At 65.5% G+C, this 17738-nt stretch overlaps 1 protein-coding gene across 1 annotated transcript; it reads right to left on the bottom strand.

Moving 5' to 3' along the window:
* Positions 1 to 426: 426 nt before the first annotated feature.
* LMNA (lamin A/C) lies at positions 427 to 17173 on the bottom strand. Its single transcript, XM_080824363.1, has 12 exons — positions 16615 to 17173; positions 6609 to 6765; positions 5443 to 5568; positions 5046 to 5216; positions 4816 to 4941; positions 3989 to 4209; positions 3674 to 3899; positions 3241 to 3348; positions 3021 to 3140; positions 2573 to 2662; positions 1599 to 1868; positions 427 to 1329 (listed from the first exon to the last, which is right to left on the bottom strand). The coding sequence occupies exons 1-12, from the start codon at positions 16968 to 16970 to the stop codon at positions 1303 to 1305; spliced, it is 1998 nt and encodes a 665-aa protein (XP_080680489.1). The 5' UTR covers positions 16971 to 17173; the 3' UTR covers positions 427 to 1302.
* Positions 17174 to 17738: the final 565 nt, after the last annotated feature.

Below are 17738 nucleotides of genomic sequence, written 5' to 3'. Positions count from 1 at the left end.
CCAGAGAGAGGTTGCTTACCAGAGCTCACGCCCTGTGGGGCCCCCGCTCCCTCCTCCTGGGGCTTCTGCTCTGCCTGAGACACCCCTTTGTCCCCGTGTGTGGCTTCCACGGGGGTGGAGTCTCCCTGACGACTGTGCTGTCCCCAGCTGAGCCCAGAGCGGGGAGGAAGGCCAGGCCCTCCTGTGGGCTCTGCCTCTCTGGGGTCCTTCCTGCAAGGGGAGGGCACAGCTTACCCGGAAGCCGCTCGCACCAGCCAGCAGAGGACCCAGGTGTGTGTCTGACGAGCTCCGGGGCCTCAGCCGGTCTCCCCCAGAGCAGGGGTGCGGCCGGGCAGCAGTGAGCGCGAGGATGCGGGAGACCATGTGAGTTGTGTGTGTGTGTCTGGACACTCGGTGACGCCCGTCGACAAAGACAGCACAACAGCAGGGGATAGAAACAACGAGTGTATTGACTGGCAGAGGAGCGAAGGGGTGCAGATGGGAAACGGGGAGGCAAGGGGCTCTTTAGTGTTTGCCAAAACCACTGACGCACACCCTCCACCCCCTCTCACCTTCCTCCTCTGGGATGGGCCACAGCTGGCTCCCACCCTCTCTAGTACCCTCCCTCTCCCTACTCCCCTGCGCCCACTTGACCCTGACCTCCGGAGCCCACGCTTCCAGCTTCCAGATGAGGCTCAAAGACCCTTTCTTCCCCCTTCTCCCACCTCATTCCCATCTCTTGTCTAAATAAAATACAGCAAAAGCGAGTGTAGCTGGTACTGGGCAGCACAAGTCACCCCGGGGCTGGGGCAGGGCTGGGGCTGGGGCGGGGCAGGCCGCGGAGCCTCAGCCAGGGATAGTGGAAGGATGGGGGTGGCCGGGGCCCGGCTCAGCCCTCCTCCCTCCGAGGCCGGCAGAGAAGACTCCACACCTGCTCTCAGGCACCATGTTCACGGGGTCCCCGGGGTGGGCGCAGCAGGCAGGGCAGAGCAGCAGAAAGTGGACTCCGTAAAAGCATCCCTTTCCCTTGGCTTCTGGAAGAAGCCCTCTTTGGTTTAAGGCAGATAAAGAGTTTCCGGGAGGCAGGGAAAAGCAAGGGGAGGTTGGCATGATGATTTTTTTTTTTTGCTTGTGTTTTCCTTCAGTATAAAACCACTGTAGAAAATAACTTCTCTTAGAAAAAAAAAAAAATAGAAGAAGAAAACCAAAGGGGTATTTTTCTTTGGCTTCAAGCCCCGACCCACGAGGTGCAGGGCGGGGATGGGCAAGAGGTGGGGAGGAAGTGGGAGGCCTCCACCACCACCCGGCCTGGCAGGTCCCAGATTACATGATGCTGCAGTTCTGGGGGCTCTGAGAGAGAGAGGGGAGAGGGGAGCGGTGTGAGCAGCAGCCTGTGCCCCCGCTCCCCGCCCCCCCGCCCCGCCCCCGCCCTCCAGTCTGGGGCTCAGACCGGAGGGGCAGGGTGCAGGAGCCCACCGGCTAGGACCTTGGGCTGGGGGAGGAGGCTCCCACTCCCCCGGGCTGCGGAAGAGAAGGCCTCCCCCCCACAGGGCCCCCTTGTCCTAACCCAAGGACCTGTGGCCCCTGCTGGCAGGTGCGCAGGCGAAGCCAGGACTCACCTGGGTGCGGCGGCTGGAGTTGCCCAGGAGGTAGGAGCGGGTGACCAGGCTGTCCCCGAAGCTGCCACCCCCACTGCCCCCCACACTGCGGTAGCTGCGGGTGACCGTGACACTGGAGGCCGAGGAGCCGGACGAGATGGATCCACCCACCGCGGCGCCCGAGCTGGCAGCGGAAGCCTTGTCTGCGGGCTGCCCGCACGTCCCGCACAGCACGGTGCGCGAGCGCAGGTTGTACTCGGCCGGGTCCCCCGAGCTGCTGCAGTGCGAGCCCTGAGGAGGAAGACAAGGCTCAGGCGGGACACGGCGAGCCCGGGACTGTGCGCCCAGGCCCAGCCACCCGCTCTGCGCTCTGGCGCACAGGGCCACCAGGCAGGAAGGCGGGCTCTGGGCTTGGGGGCCCCGGTGGAGGGCCCCTGCTGGGAAGAGGGGAAGCCGTGGGAGAGCAGAGGGTCAGGAAGACTTGGGGACCCGGAACTGGAGCTGTGGCTGGACCCTGACCCAGCCACTCGAAGCTTACGAGGGAGAGGAGAGTGAGCAAGCTTGTAGGGCAGCAGCCATGCAAAGTAAATGGGGCTGGGGAGTTGGGAAGAGAACATTCTCGCAGGAACGAGAAAGGGGGGCCGCGCATGCAACAGGAAGGGGGAAGAGAAAGGAAATGCGTGCGACAGCAGTGGGGGGAGAGAGGCAGGGCCAGGCGCCCCGCATCTGTCCTCCCGTCCCCTTCCCGGGAGTCATATCCAGACCCTGTCCGCTGCTCACGGGAACGCCCCACGGCAGCAGAAGTTCCCACTCCCGTCCTTCCCAGCCGAGGGCACCCAGACACCTGGGCTCCCTGTTCAAGGTACAGGGAGGAGAGAAGAAAAGCCAGGGCAGCATGTGAAGTTCCAAAACATTCTTTAATAAGATTTTTGGCAAGGAGAGGCCTGATGGGAGGCCCCGGCGTGGGCTCGGCCTCAGCGGCGGCTGCCACTCACATGGTGGTGATGGAGGAGGTCCTCTCCATCCTCGTCCTCATCGTCCTCGACCACAGTCACTGAGCGCACCAGCTTGCGCATGGCCACCTCCTGCCAGGGACGGGGCACCAGGCCAGGGGTTAGGGGGTTGGAGCCGGGGAGGGGCACGGGCATCCTCACTCCCAGTGACCCCCCTGCAGTCTGCCCAACGTGGCGCTGGAGCGGAGGGACTTTCCTTCTCTAGAGGGACCTGGCAGGCGGTGAAGGAGTACGCTCCTGCCCTTGTCGATCCCTGCTGTCTACCTCCCCGCCTCAGGCCACTGCAGGAGGCACCCCGGCTCTGCCCGCTGGGCAGAGTCTGGGGCCCGGGGCTGACCGGGAGGGAGCTAGGCCCCCCGGGGCTGGGTGCTGCTGGCTCCAGCTCTGGGGGAGGCTGGTCCAGCCGGAGGCCGGCCCGCAGCATACTCACTTCCCCAGTGGAGTTGATGAGGGCCGTGCGCAGGCTGTTCCCGCAGCCCCAAGTGTTCTGCGCCTTCCATACCAGGTCGGTAGGGGGGCTATGGGTGGCCCCGGCGCCTGCAGCCCAGATCTGGGGAGGCAGGGTCAGAGAAGGGTGCTCAGTCCAGCGTGCCCAGCCTCAGACCAGCCCCTCCCCACCCCAGGTCGCCCCAGGGGACCCTGCCACTCACCGTCACCACCTGCCCAGCCTTCAGGGTGAACTTCGGCGGGAAGCGGTAGGTCAGCAAGGGGTCATCTCCATTCTGGCGCTTGATCTGCCAATTGCCCATGGACTGGTCCTGCCGGGAAGGAAGGGAAAGGGAGGGTCGGGGAGGCGCGCCGGGGCTCCGCGGCCCACCTTGCTCTCGCGCCTGGCCTGGGCCCCACCAGGGAGAAGAGCGAGGTACCGGCACGCTGGGGTTGAGGGGCTCACCCAGGGTCCCGCAGCCAGTGGAGGGACACCTGGCCCTGGTCTGCTTCTGGGAGGGGCAGCTCGCGCAGTCCCAGGGCCATCCCTTCTGCAGCAGCTCCTCCCTCCCCCAGCCCAGCCTGAGTCCAGATGAGTCCAGCCGAGCCCAGCCCGAGCCCAGCCGAGCCCAGCCCGAGCCCAGCCCGCAGGCCCACCTCGCTGGACTTGTTGCGCAGCCGCACGAACTTGCCGTCCTCGTCCACCTCCTCCACGGCCACGCGGCCGCTGGTGCGCGCGTGCTGGGAGAAGCTGCTGCTGCGGCTCTCGGAGGACTCCAGCTTGCGCTTCTTGGTGACGCTGCCGGTCCCCTGCGTCTGGGAGGAGTGGGAGGAGGCACGGCCTCGGCTGCGCTGTGAGGTGGGGCTGGGGGACAGACGCAGCCTGGCAAGGGGACACAGAGGGGCCTCGTCAGCGCCGGCGGTGGGCCGCACACCCCCGCCCCGCCCCGCCTTGGGCTCCTCCCGACCCACCTCTCCTCCTCGCCCTCTAGGAGCTTGCGGTAGGCGTGGATCTCCATGTCCAGGGCCAGCTTGATGTCCAGCAGCTCCTGGTACTCGTCCAGCTGCTGCTGCATCCTCGCCCGCATCTCCGCCATCTCCCGCTCCTTCTCGGCCAGCAGCCGCCGGCTGGTGTCGCGCTCACGGGCCAGCGCGTCCTCCAGGTCCCGCAGCTTCGCCTCCTTGGCCGCCAGCTGGGGGAGCGAGCCCGGGTCAGGGGAGCTCCCAGGCTCTGGGGGGGGAGGACAGGCGGTGCCCCCCCCACCCTACCCCGGCTCTCCGACCCCCCACCAGGGCCTGCTGGGGGCTCTCCCACGGCCTGGCTGGCTGCCCCGAAACCTTCCCCGTATCGAACTGAAATCTCTCCTTCTGGGGCTGCAACCTGCTTCCTCCGGCCACAGACGCACAGCCGGCCACAGCACTGAGCCTCGCGGAGGGTAAGAGGCGCCTCCATTTTCAAAAGGGAAAACCAAGGGGCGCCTGGGTGGCTCCGTCGGTTATGATCCCGGGGTCATGGGGTCATGATCCCGGAGTCCCAGGATGGAGTCCAGCATCGGGCTCCCTGCTCGGCGGGGAGTCTGCTTCTCCCGCTGACCCTCCCCCTTCTCATGCTCTCTCTCTCTCTCTCTAATAAATAAATAAAATCTTCAAAAAAAAAAACCAAGGGAAAACCAAGGCTCTGTGGAGCGCAGGTCACACAGGCCAGACCAGGTCATGGACTCTGAATCCTAGGCTCCCCAGTCAGGCGGGGGCCCCAGGGGCACACTGTGTCCTCGGGAGGGCAGCGGCGGGGGGGGCACCTGCTTCTGCAGCTGGCTCAGCTGGGCCGACAGGCTGTCGATGCGGATGCGGGACTGCTGCAGCTCCTCGTGCGCGGCGCCCACCAGGTTGCTGTTCCTCTCGGCCGACTGCCTGGCGTTGTCCAGCTTCAGGGGAGAACACAGGGTCAGGGCGCCTGCCGCGGCGCCGTCCGGGCCGGGCAGAGGCTGAGGGCGCCGGGGTGGGGGCGGGGCGGGCCTGGGGGCAGCACCTTGGCAGAGTAGGTCTTCTCCAGCTCCTTCTTGTACTGCTCCACCTGGTCCTCGTGCTGGGCCCGCAGCTCCTGCAGGGCGTCGGCCAGCCGGCTCTCAAACTCCCGCTGCTTGCCGTTGTCGATCTCCACCAGCCGCGTCTCGTGGCGGCGCTTGGTCTCACGCAGCTCCTGGGAGCGACCCGCGATCAGAACCAGTCCTTGGAGGATGAGGCCCGGGTGGCCAAGCCCCCTGCCCGGTCCTACGCCTGAGCGGAGGCACCGTCACCCTCCTCTCACCCGGGGTCTGGGCGCTGGACGCCCCTCCCCCCCACTAACACAAGGCAGGCGGGCGGGCGAGGCTGGCACCCAGCGCAGCCCCAGCACCGCTCCTGTGGCCCGCGGAGCCCGTCCCCACCTCGCTGTAGATGTTCTTCTGGAAGTCCAGCTCCTCCTTCAGGGTCTGCAGCCTGTTCTCAGCGTCCACACGCCGCAGCATCTCGTCCTGGAGCTGCTTCTTGGCCTCACCCAGCGCTGCCTCAAGCTGGGCAAAAGGGGGCAGAGGTCAGGGAGAGGCGCTGTAGAACATCAGAGCTACAAGGAAGCCGAGTGTCTGTCCGGCACACCCCTTCACGTGTGCAAAGACAGGTCCGGGGGACGGAGAGCCTCAGCTGTCACCAAGGTCAGTGTCCCGTCACCCACAGAAACCGCTCTGGACAGGTACTTGCATCCCTCTCGGGCACAGCTCAGGAAGTGCTCTAAAGAGAGGGGTGTCCAAAGTACAGAGGAGCATGGGGCAAGAAACCAAAGTGTGCCTGGGGGGTGGGGGGCATGCCATGACCCCAGGGTGGGGAAGAGAGCCTGTGCAAAGGCCCGGGGGTGTGCAGGCACACTGAGTGGTGCAGGGTGGGGCTGGAGGTGGGAGGCCCGGAGGGCAATGGCCCAGCCCAAGCTTTGCAGTCAGCCTGCTGGACTCTCCTGTCTGTCCGGCACACTGCAGTCACAGGGCCTGGGAGGCGACAGGGCCCACGATGGGAGCTGGGCAACTGACGCTGGTCATGCCCGTGCTCTGAGCGGAAAAGGCTGAGCCAGCCAGTTTCTTGGTTCTGTCCCTAGCCTGGGATAGGAGATGGGAGAACAGCACGGATGGTGGGAGGTTTTGAAAGTCAGTACAACCATACCCGTGCCTGCATCCCGTCCAGGATGAAACCCCCACTACCGGCCCAGGCTCTGATGTCCAGAGGGACCACGGCTCTCTGACGGCACAGCCAAACCAGGAGGGATGGGGGCCAGGCACGATTCCTTGCAAAGTTACGTGGACGCAGCTGTGGGCTCTTTCATTTATGAATATAAGCTCTACGGCCAGTGTGGGGCTCCACCTTGCAACCCCGAGATCTAGACTCGCACGCTGTAGCCTCTGAGCCAGCTGGGCGCCCGGCGATGGGCCGTCTGGCGTCCCCGCTGCAGGATACCCGTGAGCAGAGGTATGGCGGGGAAGCGGGTCTGGGGGCCGGCTGGGGGAGGAGTGGCCTGCTCTTGTCCTGGGGGAGGCAGGGTCACGGCGGCCCCAGAGGCTGGCCTCACCTTGGCCACCTGGCCCCGCAGGTCATGCAGCTCTCCCTCCAGTGTGCGCTTCTCGCTGAGCGCGGTGCTCAGGGCGGCCTCCTTGGAGTTAAGCAGAGCCTCCAGGTCCTTGAGCCGGGCCTGGGCGGCCATCAGGTCGCCCTCCTTCTTGGTGTTGCTAAGGAAGCAAGGGAAGAGTGGGCTTAGGAGGAGGAGTCTGTGCCCCAGGGAGAACCTAGCCCCAGCGGGGAGCCAGAAGTCACCTCCCAGAGGCCTGCCCGGCTGGCCCGCCTGTCCCAGGAAGTGCCAGGAGGGGGCATCCTTGCTCTTGGTCTGTTGGTATAGGCCTGCCCCTGGGGCTGGACGCCCACTTCCCCCAAGGTCCCCCAAACCCCCTTCCTGCTTCTCCACCCTTCCCATGACTCAGTGCTCAGGAACGTGCCTGGGGCCAAGGGCAAAACGCAATCCCAGGAGATGAATGCCTTTCCCTCTCTCTCCTCCCATTCCTTCCCAAAGAGACAGGGCCACCTTTGTCTCCTGCCCCTTCCCACACAAGACCTTAACCTTCTCCCTGACTCCACCCACTCTCCACCGGGCCAGGCCTCCCTCCCTGCAGGGGCCCAGACAGCCAGGCTCTCGGCCCTGGGGTCCATGCTTCCCTACCGCACCTTGGGCCCCAAAGGGGTGGGTCGCCTCTCCTGGCCCCTTTTACACACCAGGGACGGTCTGGTTAAAACTCAGGCAGGAGGACAGCAAAGCGTGGTACTGACCCTTCCCCTTCTCAGACCCAGTCTGGGTCCCCTGATCCGGGCCAAGCACCCGGGTTCCAGCCGCCTGCCCTCCAGGCCTTATCAGAGCAGGAGAGAATGCTAAGCCTGGACCTGGGGCCGCAACCCTCAACATGTAGCTCGAGATGTGGCCCCTGGGTCTCCAGGCCCGTCTGGGCTCCAGCCTTGAACCTCCCTACCCCTCCAGCTGGGTGAAGCTTTAGCCAAGTAACCAGACAAATGCGGCTCTTGCTGTCACCTCCCTCCCTTTCTGGGCCCCCAGTTATGTTTTGCTAGATAGTGAATCAGAGACAGAGGGGTTCAAACCGCTGGGAAACCCAAGAACTTCCCAATATCTGGTGAGAGAGAGCAGCAGCCCCGGGGCTGGAGGGAAGGAGCCCAGGGCCTGGGCCCAGCCGCCCTCATGGAACTCCTCAGTCCTGAGCCTGAGCCAGAGGACTAGAGGGAAAAGGAAAACCGAACGTGGGTAGGGGCGGGGGTTTCTGTCCTGGGAGGAAGAAGAGTGGCCCCGCCAAGAGTTTTCTCCTCCGCAAAAGCCGTTTGCTCCAAGAGACCCAGCCTTTCCCTGCGAGGCGGCGGGAGCCTTAAGGAAACTGTGCAGGGCGCGGCCCAGACAGGGGCAAGCTCCTGTCACTGGCCCAGGACTTTCCAAACGGAGTCACTGGTCTCTAGCAGGGCCCTACCAGGAGGGGGACACGGTGACACCCAGCTGGGGTGGGGGGACACAAAGACCTAGAGAGGGTGCCTCTGCAGGCACACTGGGCCCGGCGGCCGGCCACACCCCAGAACAAGCCCTCTGATGGGGCAGCGTCCGTCTCCCGCGCAAAGAGGCCTGTCCAGGCCTGGAGGATGTCTCCCCTCCTCCGACTCAGCCAGAAAAGCTAAAAATAAAGTCAAAACCCAGCTCAGGTTTTGGCTGCCATCCGGCCCAGCCCCTGGCTGGGAACACAGCCCCAACTTTCCATGACTTCAGAACTTCTCCGAAGCTGAGCCAGCGTCAGGGGGAGGAACGAAGAAGAAACCGCCGGTAAAGTGAAGCCGTGCGGCCCCAGACGGCGGCTCCTGGGCGGGCTCCAGAGCCCCGCAGAGGCCTCTACACCCGCCGCTGGCGGTGCTGCAGCTGCTCTGGGCCGAGAGGACTGGGAGGGGCTCGCGGGGGGCCGGCGCAGGCCCCCGCTCTCAGACGAGGACACTAGGCGCAGAGGACCCAAGTGAAGGGCCTGCAGGCGGCGGTGGCCCAGGGCCGGGTTCACACTCAATCCCGCTGCGGGGGACCCCCGCCTTGGCTCCCAAGGCCTTCTGCGGGGATCCCGCCTGCCTGCCGTGGCGCAGGGCCCGGGCTGAGGGCAGAGGGGCCAGCGGCTGCCCTCTGCCAGCGCATGGGCTGCGGGGCTCCCCGCGCCCACGGCTCCCCGCGACGGCGGTGTGGGTAACAACGCTCATCAGAGCAACGCCACGGCAGCCTGGGCGCCCGTCCCGCAGTGGCCACTGCTCTAAGGGTCCGCGCTCGCTCCCTTGGTCTGCACAGCGGCCCACTGGCCGGCGCCCTCCCTGTGTCACTGAGGACACCGAGGCACGGAGGGTCACGTCCATAGGGCAGTGGCAGACCTGCAGCAGAGCGGCCCCTACGACGGCCTCGAAGCAGCAAGGAGGCGATGAGCCTTTCCGTGCTGTCCTGGCGACCGCAGCGGGGAACCACCGGCAAAGAGGGAGGGGAGGGGGGCCCTGGCGGTTTCCTCATGCAGGGTGGAGAGCCCCCATGTGTGGGGACACTCTCACCCACAGCTCATGACTCAGCCCTCAGGCGCTGCGGCCGGGGAGCCACACACACACTCCAGAAGCGGGCTGGGACGGTGCAGAGCCCGGCGCCTCGCCTGCCTAGACCCAGCAGGGACCCCCGAGCAGACCCTGGCCAGGTGGCCGGCCCCTCGGGTGCCAGGGCCACTGGGGCCGGTGGGGAGCGGTGGGTGGGGCGGCCCAGGCGCTGGGAAGGGCAGGACCAGGGCTGCAGGTGACTCATCCTGGGGGGACAATGCCGGGCAGGGGTCGGGAAATCCTCTAGCACTCACAGGGGAGACCCTGACTTTGCCCACGTCCTGTCCCAGCCCTCGCGTCCAGGTCCCTCAAGCACGGGAGCGGCTGCGTCCCAGTGGGCTTGTGAGGCCAGCAGGGCCGGGCATCCTGCTTCCTCCTCTTCCCACAGCTGGCAGATCCCTCGTCTGGAGAGGGACAGTGGGCTGGGGAGGGCAGCGTGCGGAGAGCTGGGGCCCGAGGCCGGGGGTCTGCAGGGGCCCAGGGTCTGCAGGGCGGAGGCCTCAGGGCAGGGAAGCTCCAGGGCCGGGTGGGCCCCAGGCCAGGTGCCGGCCCGCCCACTGAGTCACCCTCCTCAGCCTGGCTCCGATGCCAGATATGGAAGCCCAGGCCTGTTTGGGATCCGTTGCTAGGGACAACGTGCTAGGCTGGGAGGGGGAGGCCCTCATTTCCTCCCCCCGGGGCCTGAGGAAGGCGCAAGGGGCACAGAGATCCCAGGCCACCCTCAAACTAAGAAGGGGGAGGGGAAGATGGCCACGGGGTCCCTGAGGAGCTGCCCAGCCCTGCAGGGGCTCCCTCCCCGGGCCCCTTGGGCCCCTCAGCTCACCGGCACACAGAGTTCCCCATGGCTGGGCAACCCGGGACAGGAGGGAGGGGAGGGGAGGGCAGGGTCTCTGAGCCCCCCGCAGTGAAGGGCGCCCCCTGTGGCGGGGCAGGGCGGGGCAGGGCGCGTGTTTGGGCCGCAGGCGGCTCTTCCCTTTCCTCCGGGGAATCCAGACCAGGGCCCCAGCCCACTTCCTGCCAGTGAGGGTGTCTCCCCCGGCCACCCCCGCTTTGTTCCGGCAGCTCCCCCCTCGCCATCTGTCCTTCCTTCCCTCTGTCTCTCCAAGCCCACCCCGCTGGCTGCACGGCCTCAGCCCTGCCCTGGCGCTCTGGTCCCCGCCCCCCACCCACGTGCTCTGCTGCTGCTTTTACCCCGGGCTGACCAACGCTCTGTCCACTTACATCCGGGGCTTTTCCCGTCTGTGCCTGGAACGCCTGCAGGCCGGGCCTCCTCCTGGGCTAACCCCTGCGCGGTCACAGCGGGGAAACCGAGCCCTGGACCAGGGAAGGCTTGCCCATGGGGTCACCTGAGGACACTCACCCAAAATGCCAGTGGGGCACCCTGACGGGACCTGGGGGGGGCGCGCAGAGGGTGGCGCTCAGGCCCCCGGGAAGCAAGCCGGGGACGCGTGCTCCCCCGGCCTCCCAGGAGAGTCACGGCGCCCAAATGGTGTGCGAAGCCACGGGCTTGGACGGTCCCCACCACTGGGCTGCACGGCTGGGCTGTGGGTTGGCCACCGCTTTCTGGTAACGGCAGGTTGTGGGGAGACAGGACATGTGGGCATCCAGGTACCAGGTACCAGCCCACGCGGGGCATAAAGACCTTCAGGAGCAGGACTGTGGGGGACGGGTGTTCCCGGCCCCGCCAGGCCCTGGAGCCTTCTGAGCACCTCGCAGCCAGAGAGCACAGGTGGGCCCCTCGGGGTGGACCCCACCTGGACCTCCCCACACAGGCGTGGGCACGGCTCTGCCTCCCTGGCCTCTCCTGGGCGTGACACCACCGCTTCTGCCTGGTTCGAGGCCCTCAGATCCCTGTCCAGAGCCGCAGGGCTCCAACTGTCCCCCACCCTAGACAAAGCCAGGTGGTGACTCTGGGCGGGGGGGCGGGGGGAAGCACTGGTGCTGACAGGAGGGCTGGGAGGCCTGTGGACATGTTCAGACGCAACTCCAGCAGAGGCGCTGGGCCTGGCGGGGGGCCAGGCCTGAGTCACAGCTGCTGCGTGTATCAACGTGGCATTGTACCGAGGCAGGAGGAGCCTGCGGCCAGAGGCTGGGCCCCGGGGTCCTGCACGATAGGCGGCCGGCTTCCTGACCAACGGCTCTCTCAAGGTCCCTGCCAACTCCCCTTTCCTTCTTCTTGGCCTATCTCTCCTGCCTTGTCGCAGCAGTGCAGGGCTGAGAGCTGGGGATAGACCAAAAGAAGCAGGGGCGTGGGGAATGTCCAGGGGGGAGGGGGAGGCCACCAGCCAAAAGGAGGGGCATTTAGGGGCTCCCCCACAAGACGCTGACTCAGAAGTCCCTTCTTTAGGATGCATTAACCCTCCCCCTGGTGGCTTCTGCTATTAACCCCATGACAGCAAGAGGGGGTGGGAGCCACACCCCAAGATCAGGAAAGGAAGTGGGAGGACCTAGGAGTTCTGGTCCCACTGCATTCCAGCTCCAGGTACCAGCTTAGAACCCCAGGAGAAGGGGGGCCCTGGAAATCCCCATCCCCGCCACCCCCCAGAAACCAGGCCCCTTGTTAGGAGGGTCTCTAGCTCCTCTGATCCAGCCCTAAAGGGACACCTGTGTTCTGTCCCCTCCCTTTGTCCCCCATGCTAGTCCTGCCCTCCTCCCTCTTGCTGCCGCTGGACAAGAACATCCATGGTACCCCTCAAAAAAAGGCCACCCCCAGCCCTTCCTTCTCTGATCGAGCAAGTTCAGGGTCTCCTGTCCACCCTCCACGCTGCCCTCTACTGTGACTCAGCTCCTACACTGGGCCTGGGATCCCAGCCAGAATGAATCCCGACTTCCTCTCCCGCAAACGGACAGGGAGCACCCCCGCCCTGCCCCCCCTTCCCAAACTCTGTCCCCCTCTAAGTCCTCCTCACAGCCCGACCTCAGGTTGTGGGAGCCAGAGTGGGTGCGGGAAGGGAAGTGGGTGGGCAGCCCAAGGTCAACCGCACGTCCGCCGGGTGACAGCGCGGCCCCTCCCGGGGAGCCCCTGCCAGCCCAGCACGGGCCTGTGGCCCTCAGCCCGTCCTGTATAACATGGCCCTTCCCACTGTCCTGGAAGCAGACACATGACCACGAAGTGTCCCTTCTTACCAGCAATAAAAACAAAGCCTAAACCGAGAGTGTAATGTCACCACTGTGAACTGTTCACACAAACTCTGACAACAGAGAAGCGCGCTCTGCCTTTCACAGCTCGTGGGGAGCATTTCTGTTGAGAACAGCATTGGCTGTTAATTATGTTCACATTAAGTATGTTTGATTTTAACATTTATAGCTTATAACATTTATGGCTTGGTGTTTTGGAGGACTGGGTTCTCACATTGTGGGTCACTATGCTACTTTGGAACCTGAGGGATCTCTGGAGACCTCCTGCTCTCACGCCTTTATTCCACAGCTGGGGAAATCCAGAGAGGGAAGGTGACTGGCTCAAGGTCACACAGCAGTGCGGCGGCAGGACCAAGCCTAAGGTAAAGGGCATCGAGGCCCAGGGTTGTTCCTGCTGCCTCGTGCCAGCTGTCATTTTGCCGGTGGCCACCTCGTTAAGGGATAGGATCCTCTGCAACCGCTCTCCGGACGAGAACATCAGAGCTCGGCCCGAGTCTCTTCCAGGACCCTGGGGCTCCAGGAGGCGGGACTGGGGTGCACTGCCCTAGTGCTAGGCCTCTGAGCCAGACAGGGTAAAGGGCCGCAGGAGGAGGGCAGGGGGAGGGGGCAGAGGCCCAGCCGGGAGGTGAAGGCACTGCCACCCAGCTGTTCTCCCAGCTGTCCCTGGCTTCAGCCCTGACACTGAACTACTGAATCCTGGGGGAGGGGGGTGGGGAGTCCTGGGGGGGACGAGGGGCACAGCCCACACAAGGGCAAGTCTAAGAATGGAGACTGGGGGAAGGACCAGCCGGGCCTGTGACCACAGGAAGGCACTCGGGAAGCCCGGTGGGAGCTGCCGTCTCTTTTGTCTCTCTTGGGTTCCTCACGCAGTGCTCAGTCCATGAGCTTAGCTGCCCCTTCACTGCCTCAAAGCAGAATGTAGACTTCAGGGATGGGGCTGGGGGCCAGCGAGAGAGAACACCGGGGCTCCCTCAGGTGAGGACAGGGGCCCGGGTTTCCTCAAAGGCCTCCATCCCTGTTCCCTTCTATCTCTGCCAGAGAGCACGGCATCCTTCATCCAAGTAGACACTTCCTGGGCCAAGTCCCAAGACAGGCATCCCCAGCCTTCCAGAGCTCTGTCTTAGGGTCCCCGGCCTGGCAGGGTCTTGGGTCTCTCCAGGTACAGCGCAGAGCAAAGGCTGGGTACCAGCAGACCCCGGCAGGACAGGACAGCATGACGGGGTCGCTGGCCCTGCTGGTCTCAGAGTGCCATCGGGGATGGCGGGAGTGAGCCTCGGCCACTCTACCACACCCCGCCCTCCGGACCCTGCCCTGTCCTCTAAGCCAGAGAAGTCGGCTCCGTGGCGCAGGCCCTGAACTGGAACTCCGGAGGCCTGTGCTCAAGTCCTGACCCCACACCCCCTCGCCGTGTGACCAGACAAGCGTCTGCCCCTCTCTGCCCCACTGAGCGCCGGGACCAGCCGGGGCCTCCGCTTCCCTGCCCAGCCTCCTGGGGCCGCACTGAAGCAGACAATACAGGAAGTTGTCAAACACCCAGCCTCGTCCTGGGGGAAGAGGAGCTTCTGCTTTGTGGGCCCAGGATCTCCCTACTTCTGACTCAGCCTTCCTCCCCTTCCACGTGGGAAGGCGCAGACCTCAGCCCCGTGCTGAGGCCTGCAGCCCCGGACCCGGACTCCGCTCTGCACCCACCTGCGGCTCTGCGCCCCCCCGCTGGGGCCCTGGCCCCAGACCTCCAGCAGGGGTCCCAAGGAAAGCTCCCAGGATGCCTTGGGGAGCGCGGGGAGAGTGCGGGCATTCGCGCCCCCCTCCCTTTAAGACATCTGCTGTCTCCACCCTGTGTCCCGCTGTCTCTCCTAAAGCCACCAGGGTGGAAGGGAGGGGGACAGCATCTGAGTCAGCCACCCAGCTGTCCTGCTGGGTCGGGGCCCAGCTCTCAGCCTGGACCCCAGGAGGGCTTTCCCTGGTGTTTTCAGCTCCCCATACTCCCATGCTTAGTTGTCCAAACACGTTAGACTCCAGAATAGACAGAATGGGGGGGGTGCCAGGGTGGGGGCGCCGGGGTGCTTGCTGCTGCTTGGAGCCTATTACCCAGCCCAACCAGAGGGCGCCCCAAAGCCCTGGGTGTGGTCAAGGTACCAGGCTGGGCCAGGGATTGCCACGGGATCTTACAGACAGCTCCGTGCCCCAACCAGACGCCTGGCCCTGACCTCTGCGCTCTCGTTAAACATTAAACCAGACAACACCTTCTCGCCAGGTTTTCACGGGAGGAGTTCCGGCAAGGCCTTTCTTTCTCTCCCCAATTCTTCATTCTACTCTTCTCCCACTTCGCCCTGGGCACAGCGGACACAAAGACAAGCCCCGAATCCAGTCTTCTCCACTGGGGACAGAGATGGGGACAGACACCCCGAGTCGAGGCTTCGTCTCCACCTGCCTCCCAGCAGCCCGAGATCCAGGTGTGTCAACCCAACCCTCGCTTCCGGAAGCCCAGCCTCCCCAGCCAGGATCAGAGGGGGAGAAGAAAGGCAGATGGCTAAATATAACCAGGGCACACACCACCCCCGCCCCTGCCCCACGTGCATGCACACCCGCCTGGCGTCCCAGGCCTGGACAGCTGCACCGCGAGGCTGGGGAGACAGCCTGGCGTGGCTGGGTTAGCAAGGGATGGCTGACTACTCATCCTGTCTCCCGATCAGTGTCGCCCCACAAAACACCCGCTGAGAATGCCCTTCTCGGGAACGGGCAGCGGCAGACTAATTTAACACACTGATTCTGTGGGCAACCCCTCAGCTTGCCTCCTGTCTGTCCGGCTGGCTCAGTTGTTCCTGTCACTACTGCAAAAAGACAGGAGTGGCCTCTGTCAACAACGGCCCCCGGTGAGTGACCTGTCTGCGGGCACAGTTCCCACCCAGTCTTCAGGAGGGGCTAGACCCGCCACGTCCATGGGGCCAGGGGCCTGGCAGAGGAAGGGCCAAGAGAAGGGCAAGATCTGGATCTCCGGATCCGGAGAGGCTCGGAGGAGAGCCAGAGTTGGAAGACAACTGAAAGGCAGGGAAAGAAGGGAAGTCAAGCCGTGGCCCCCCACCGCCCACCCCAAGGATCTCAAGCACCTTCAGTGTTCCTTGGCTTGGAGAAAAGGGGAACGGAGAGGAGGAAAGTAAATTCTTGGGGCCTAGGAAAAGACAGCCTAAACTTCAGGCTCCAAAGGCCTTTTGAGAAAAGAGGGTGGAGTCAAGTAGGGTGGGGTGGGGTGCGGCAGGGATGGGTGAGGTAGGAGGGGCTTGAAGCGGCCAACGGCTGGATTTCAAAAATGTCCCCGTATTCCAGCAGCTTCATAAGGCAAAGATCAAAACAGAGTCAGTGGCTGAGTGGACCGGGCACAGCAAAGACTGCTCGGTGGGGCCGGGAAATGAGAGTGGCTCACCCCAAGCAGGGAGAGGCAGGGAGGAGCAGGGCCCCCCCCCCCCCCAGCATCAGACACGAGGCAGAAGGCCAAGGCTGGTGCAGCAGACCTGGGCACACGCAACACAACTTCCTGAGCCGGGAGCGAGCCGGGAGCGAGCCGGAGCCTCTGCCCTCTGTCTCCCTCCCTCTCCTGCATTCCTGGGCCAAGCAGGCCAAGGGCTGTGGGAGCTGCGGGGGAGCGGTGCTCCTGGGGCCCTCTGGAGGGCCTGTCAGAGCTCAGACAAGGTCCCAGACACGGACCAGAGAGCGGGGTAGCTTCCCAACTCTTCAAACCCCGGAAAGAGTTGTGCCAAGGGGGTCACCTCCACGTTCCTGCCCAGCTAACCTCTCTCCAGCCCCACTGGACGGCTGCCAGCAGGGGTGCCCCATCTTAATGGGCACCAGGTGTCCAGACACAGGCTGGGCACAGCTGGCACAGTGCCAAGCCAGCCAAGAAAGTTCTAACAGGACCCTTTCACCCACTCCAGTGTGTCCTGAGAGCCCAGATTTCTTACAACGGGCAGCGCCCCTGGCTCCCGATGGCCTGCAACCCCCGCCCGGACAGAGTTGTGGGCCTGCCGTCAGCCCCCACTTGGCCCCGATGTCCCCACCATTCCCTGGACACCCGCCCTCTGCCAGAGACCCCTCCCTTCTCTCTCCTGTCTTGACAATTTCCCTTGGCACTGCCAGTCACCCGCCGGGGCAGTTCCGGGGAGGGAGGGGACTATAAGGCCAAGTTTATCGGCCGGACGCCGGCTGCAGTCCGGCGGCTGGAGTCCGACGGGGGCGACGGCCCGCCCACCCTCTCCGCTCCCGCCCGCGCGCCGCCACCTGCGCGCACTCACCGCGCTTTGAGCTCCTTGAACTCCTCGCGCACTTTGCTCAGCTCCAGCTGCAGGCGCGCGCGCTCCTTGGCCACCGAGTCGAGGGTCTTGCGGGCATCCCCGAGCTCGGCCTCGTAGGCGGCCTTGATACCGGACACCTCGCGGCTGACCACCTCCTCGGACTCGGTGATGCGAAGGCGCAGGCCGGCGTTCTCCGTCTCCAGCGAGCGCACCCGGTCGATGTAGACCGCCAGGCGGTCGTTGAGCTCCTGCAGGTCCTCCTTCTCCTGCAGCCGGGTGATGCGGGTGGGCGACAGCGGGGTGGAGCTGGCCTGCGCCCCGCTGCGGGTGGCGCGCCGCTGGGACGGGGTCTCCATGGCCGGCAGGGTGGCAGCGCTGCCCGCAGGGCAGAGGTCCCGGGAAGGGCGCGGGGCTCGGGCCGAAGGGCAGAGACTGCTCGGGGTCGGAGCGCGCGGGCCGGCGGGCTCTCGGCGGGCTCCTGGCAGGCGTGGGGTCTGGGCCGGGCGCTGTCGGACCTCGGGACCTGGGCGCGCGGCTGTGGCTGCGGCGCTCCCGCGGACACTCTGAGTCACCGACGCCGGGCACGGGCTCTAATAGGTCTAGGGAGTGGGAGGAGGGGCCGCCGCTCTTAAAGGGGCCGCCGCACAGCCGCAGCGGGAGGCGAGGGGGCGGCGCGGAGGGGCGAGGACCGCGGGGCGCGGCGGAGTGGGCTCCACCCCGGCCCGCGCACCCGCTCGGCCCCGCGCCCCCCGCGTCTTGAGTCCGCCTGCTCCCGGGGCTCCCTCCCAGCCGCAAGCTTGCCCCCACGGGCTCGGGCCTTCCCGGGTAGAAGGCCCAGCCAAAGGCCGAGAGTGGGTGGGCAAAGGGCAGGAGGAAAAGAGAAAGCGGGTGGACGGCGCGGGAGGGCGTCAGGCAGGCCGATCCAGGAAAGGTGGGGGAGGGCTGAGCCCGGTGCCCATGGGGGTGACTCACTCTTCTTCCACCGCTGGCTCCCCCCCCTCCCCATAGTAATAGTGAGTCACCCCTACCCCCCTCCACATGTGGGCAGCCCATTCAAAGCAGCATCTCAGTGTGCCAGGGTGGGGTGGGGAGGGAATGCCGGGCTCCCTGGGGAGCTGGGCTGC

This window comes from Martes martes (genome assembly GCF_963455335.1).
Source record: "Martes martes genome assembly, chromosome: 15".
NCBI lineage: Eukaryota > Metazoa > Chordata > Mammalia > Carnivora > Mustelidae > Martes > Martes martes.
Note: the sequence above shows the minus strand (reverse complement) of the source record. Positions and strands in the feature narration are given on the sequence as shown.

Bases quoted from the DNA above. Each gene is read 5' to 3' on its own strand.
- LMNA (XM_080824363.1), bottom strand. From the start codon at position 16,970: ATGGAGACCCCGTCCCAGCGGCGCGCCACCCGCAGCGGGGCGCAGGCC. The intron at 4,210-4,815 runs GTGCCCCCCCCG...TCGCTCCCCCAG, and splicing joins TGAGCCAGCTGCAGAAGCAG to CTGGCGGCCAAGGAGGCGAA. The intron at 1,869-2,572 runs GTGAGTGGCAGC...CTTCCTCCTCAG, and splicing joins ACCTCCTCCATCACCACCAT to GGCTCGCACTGCAGCAGCTC.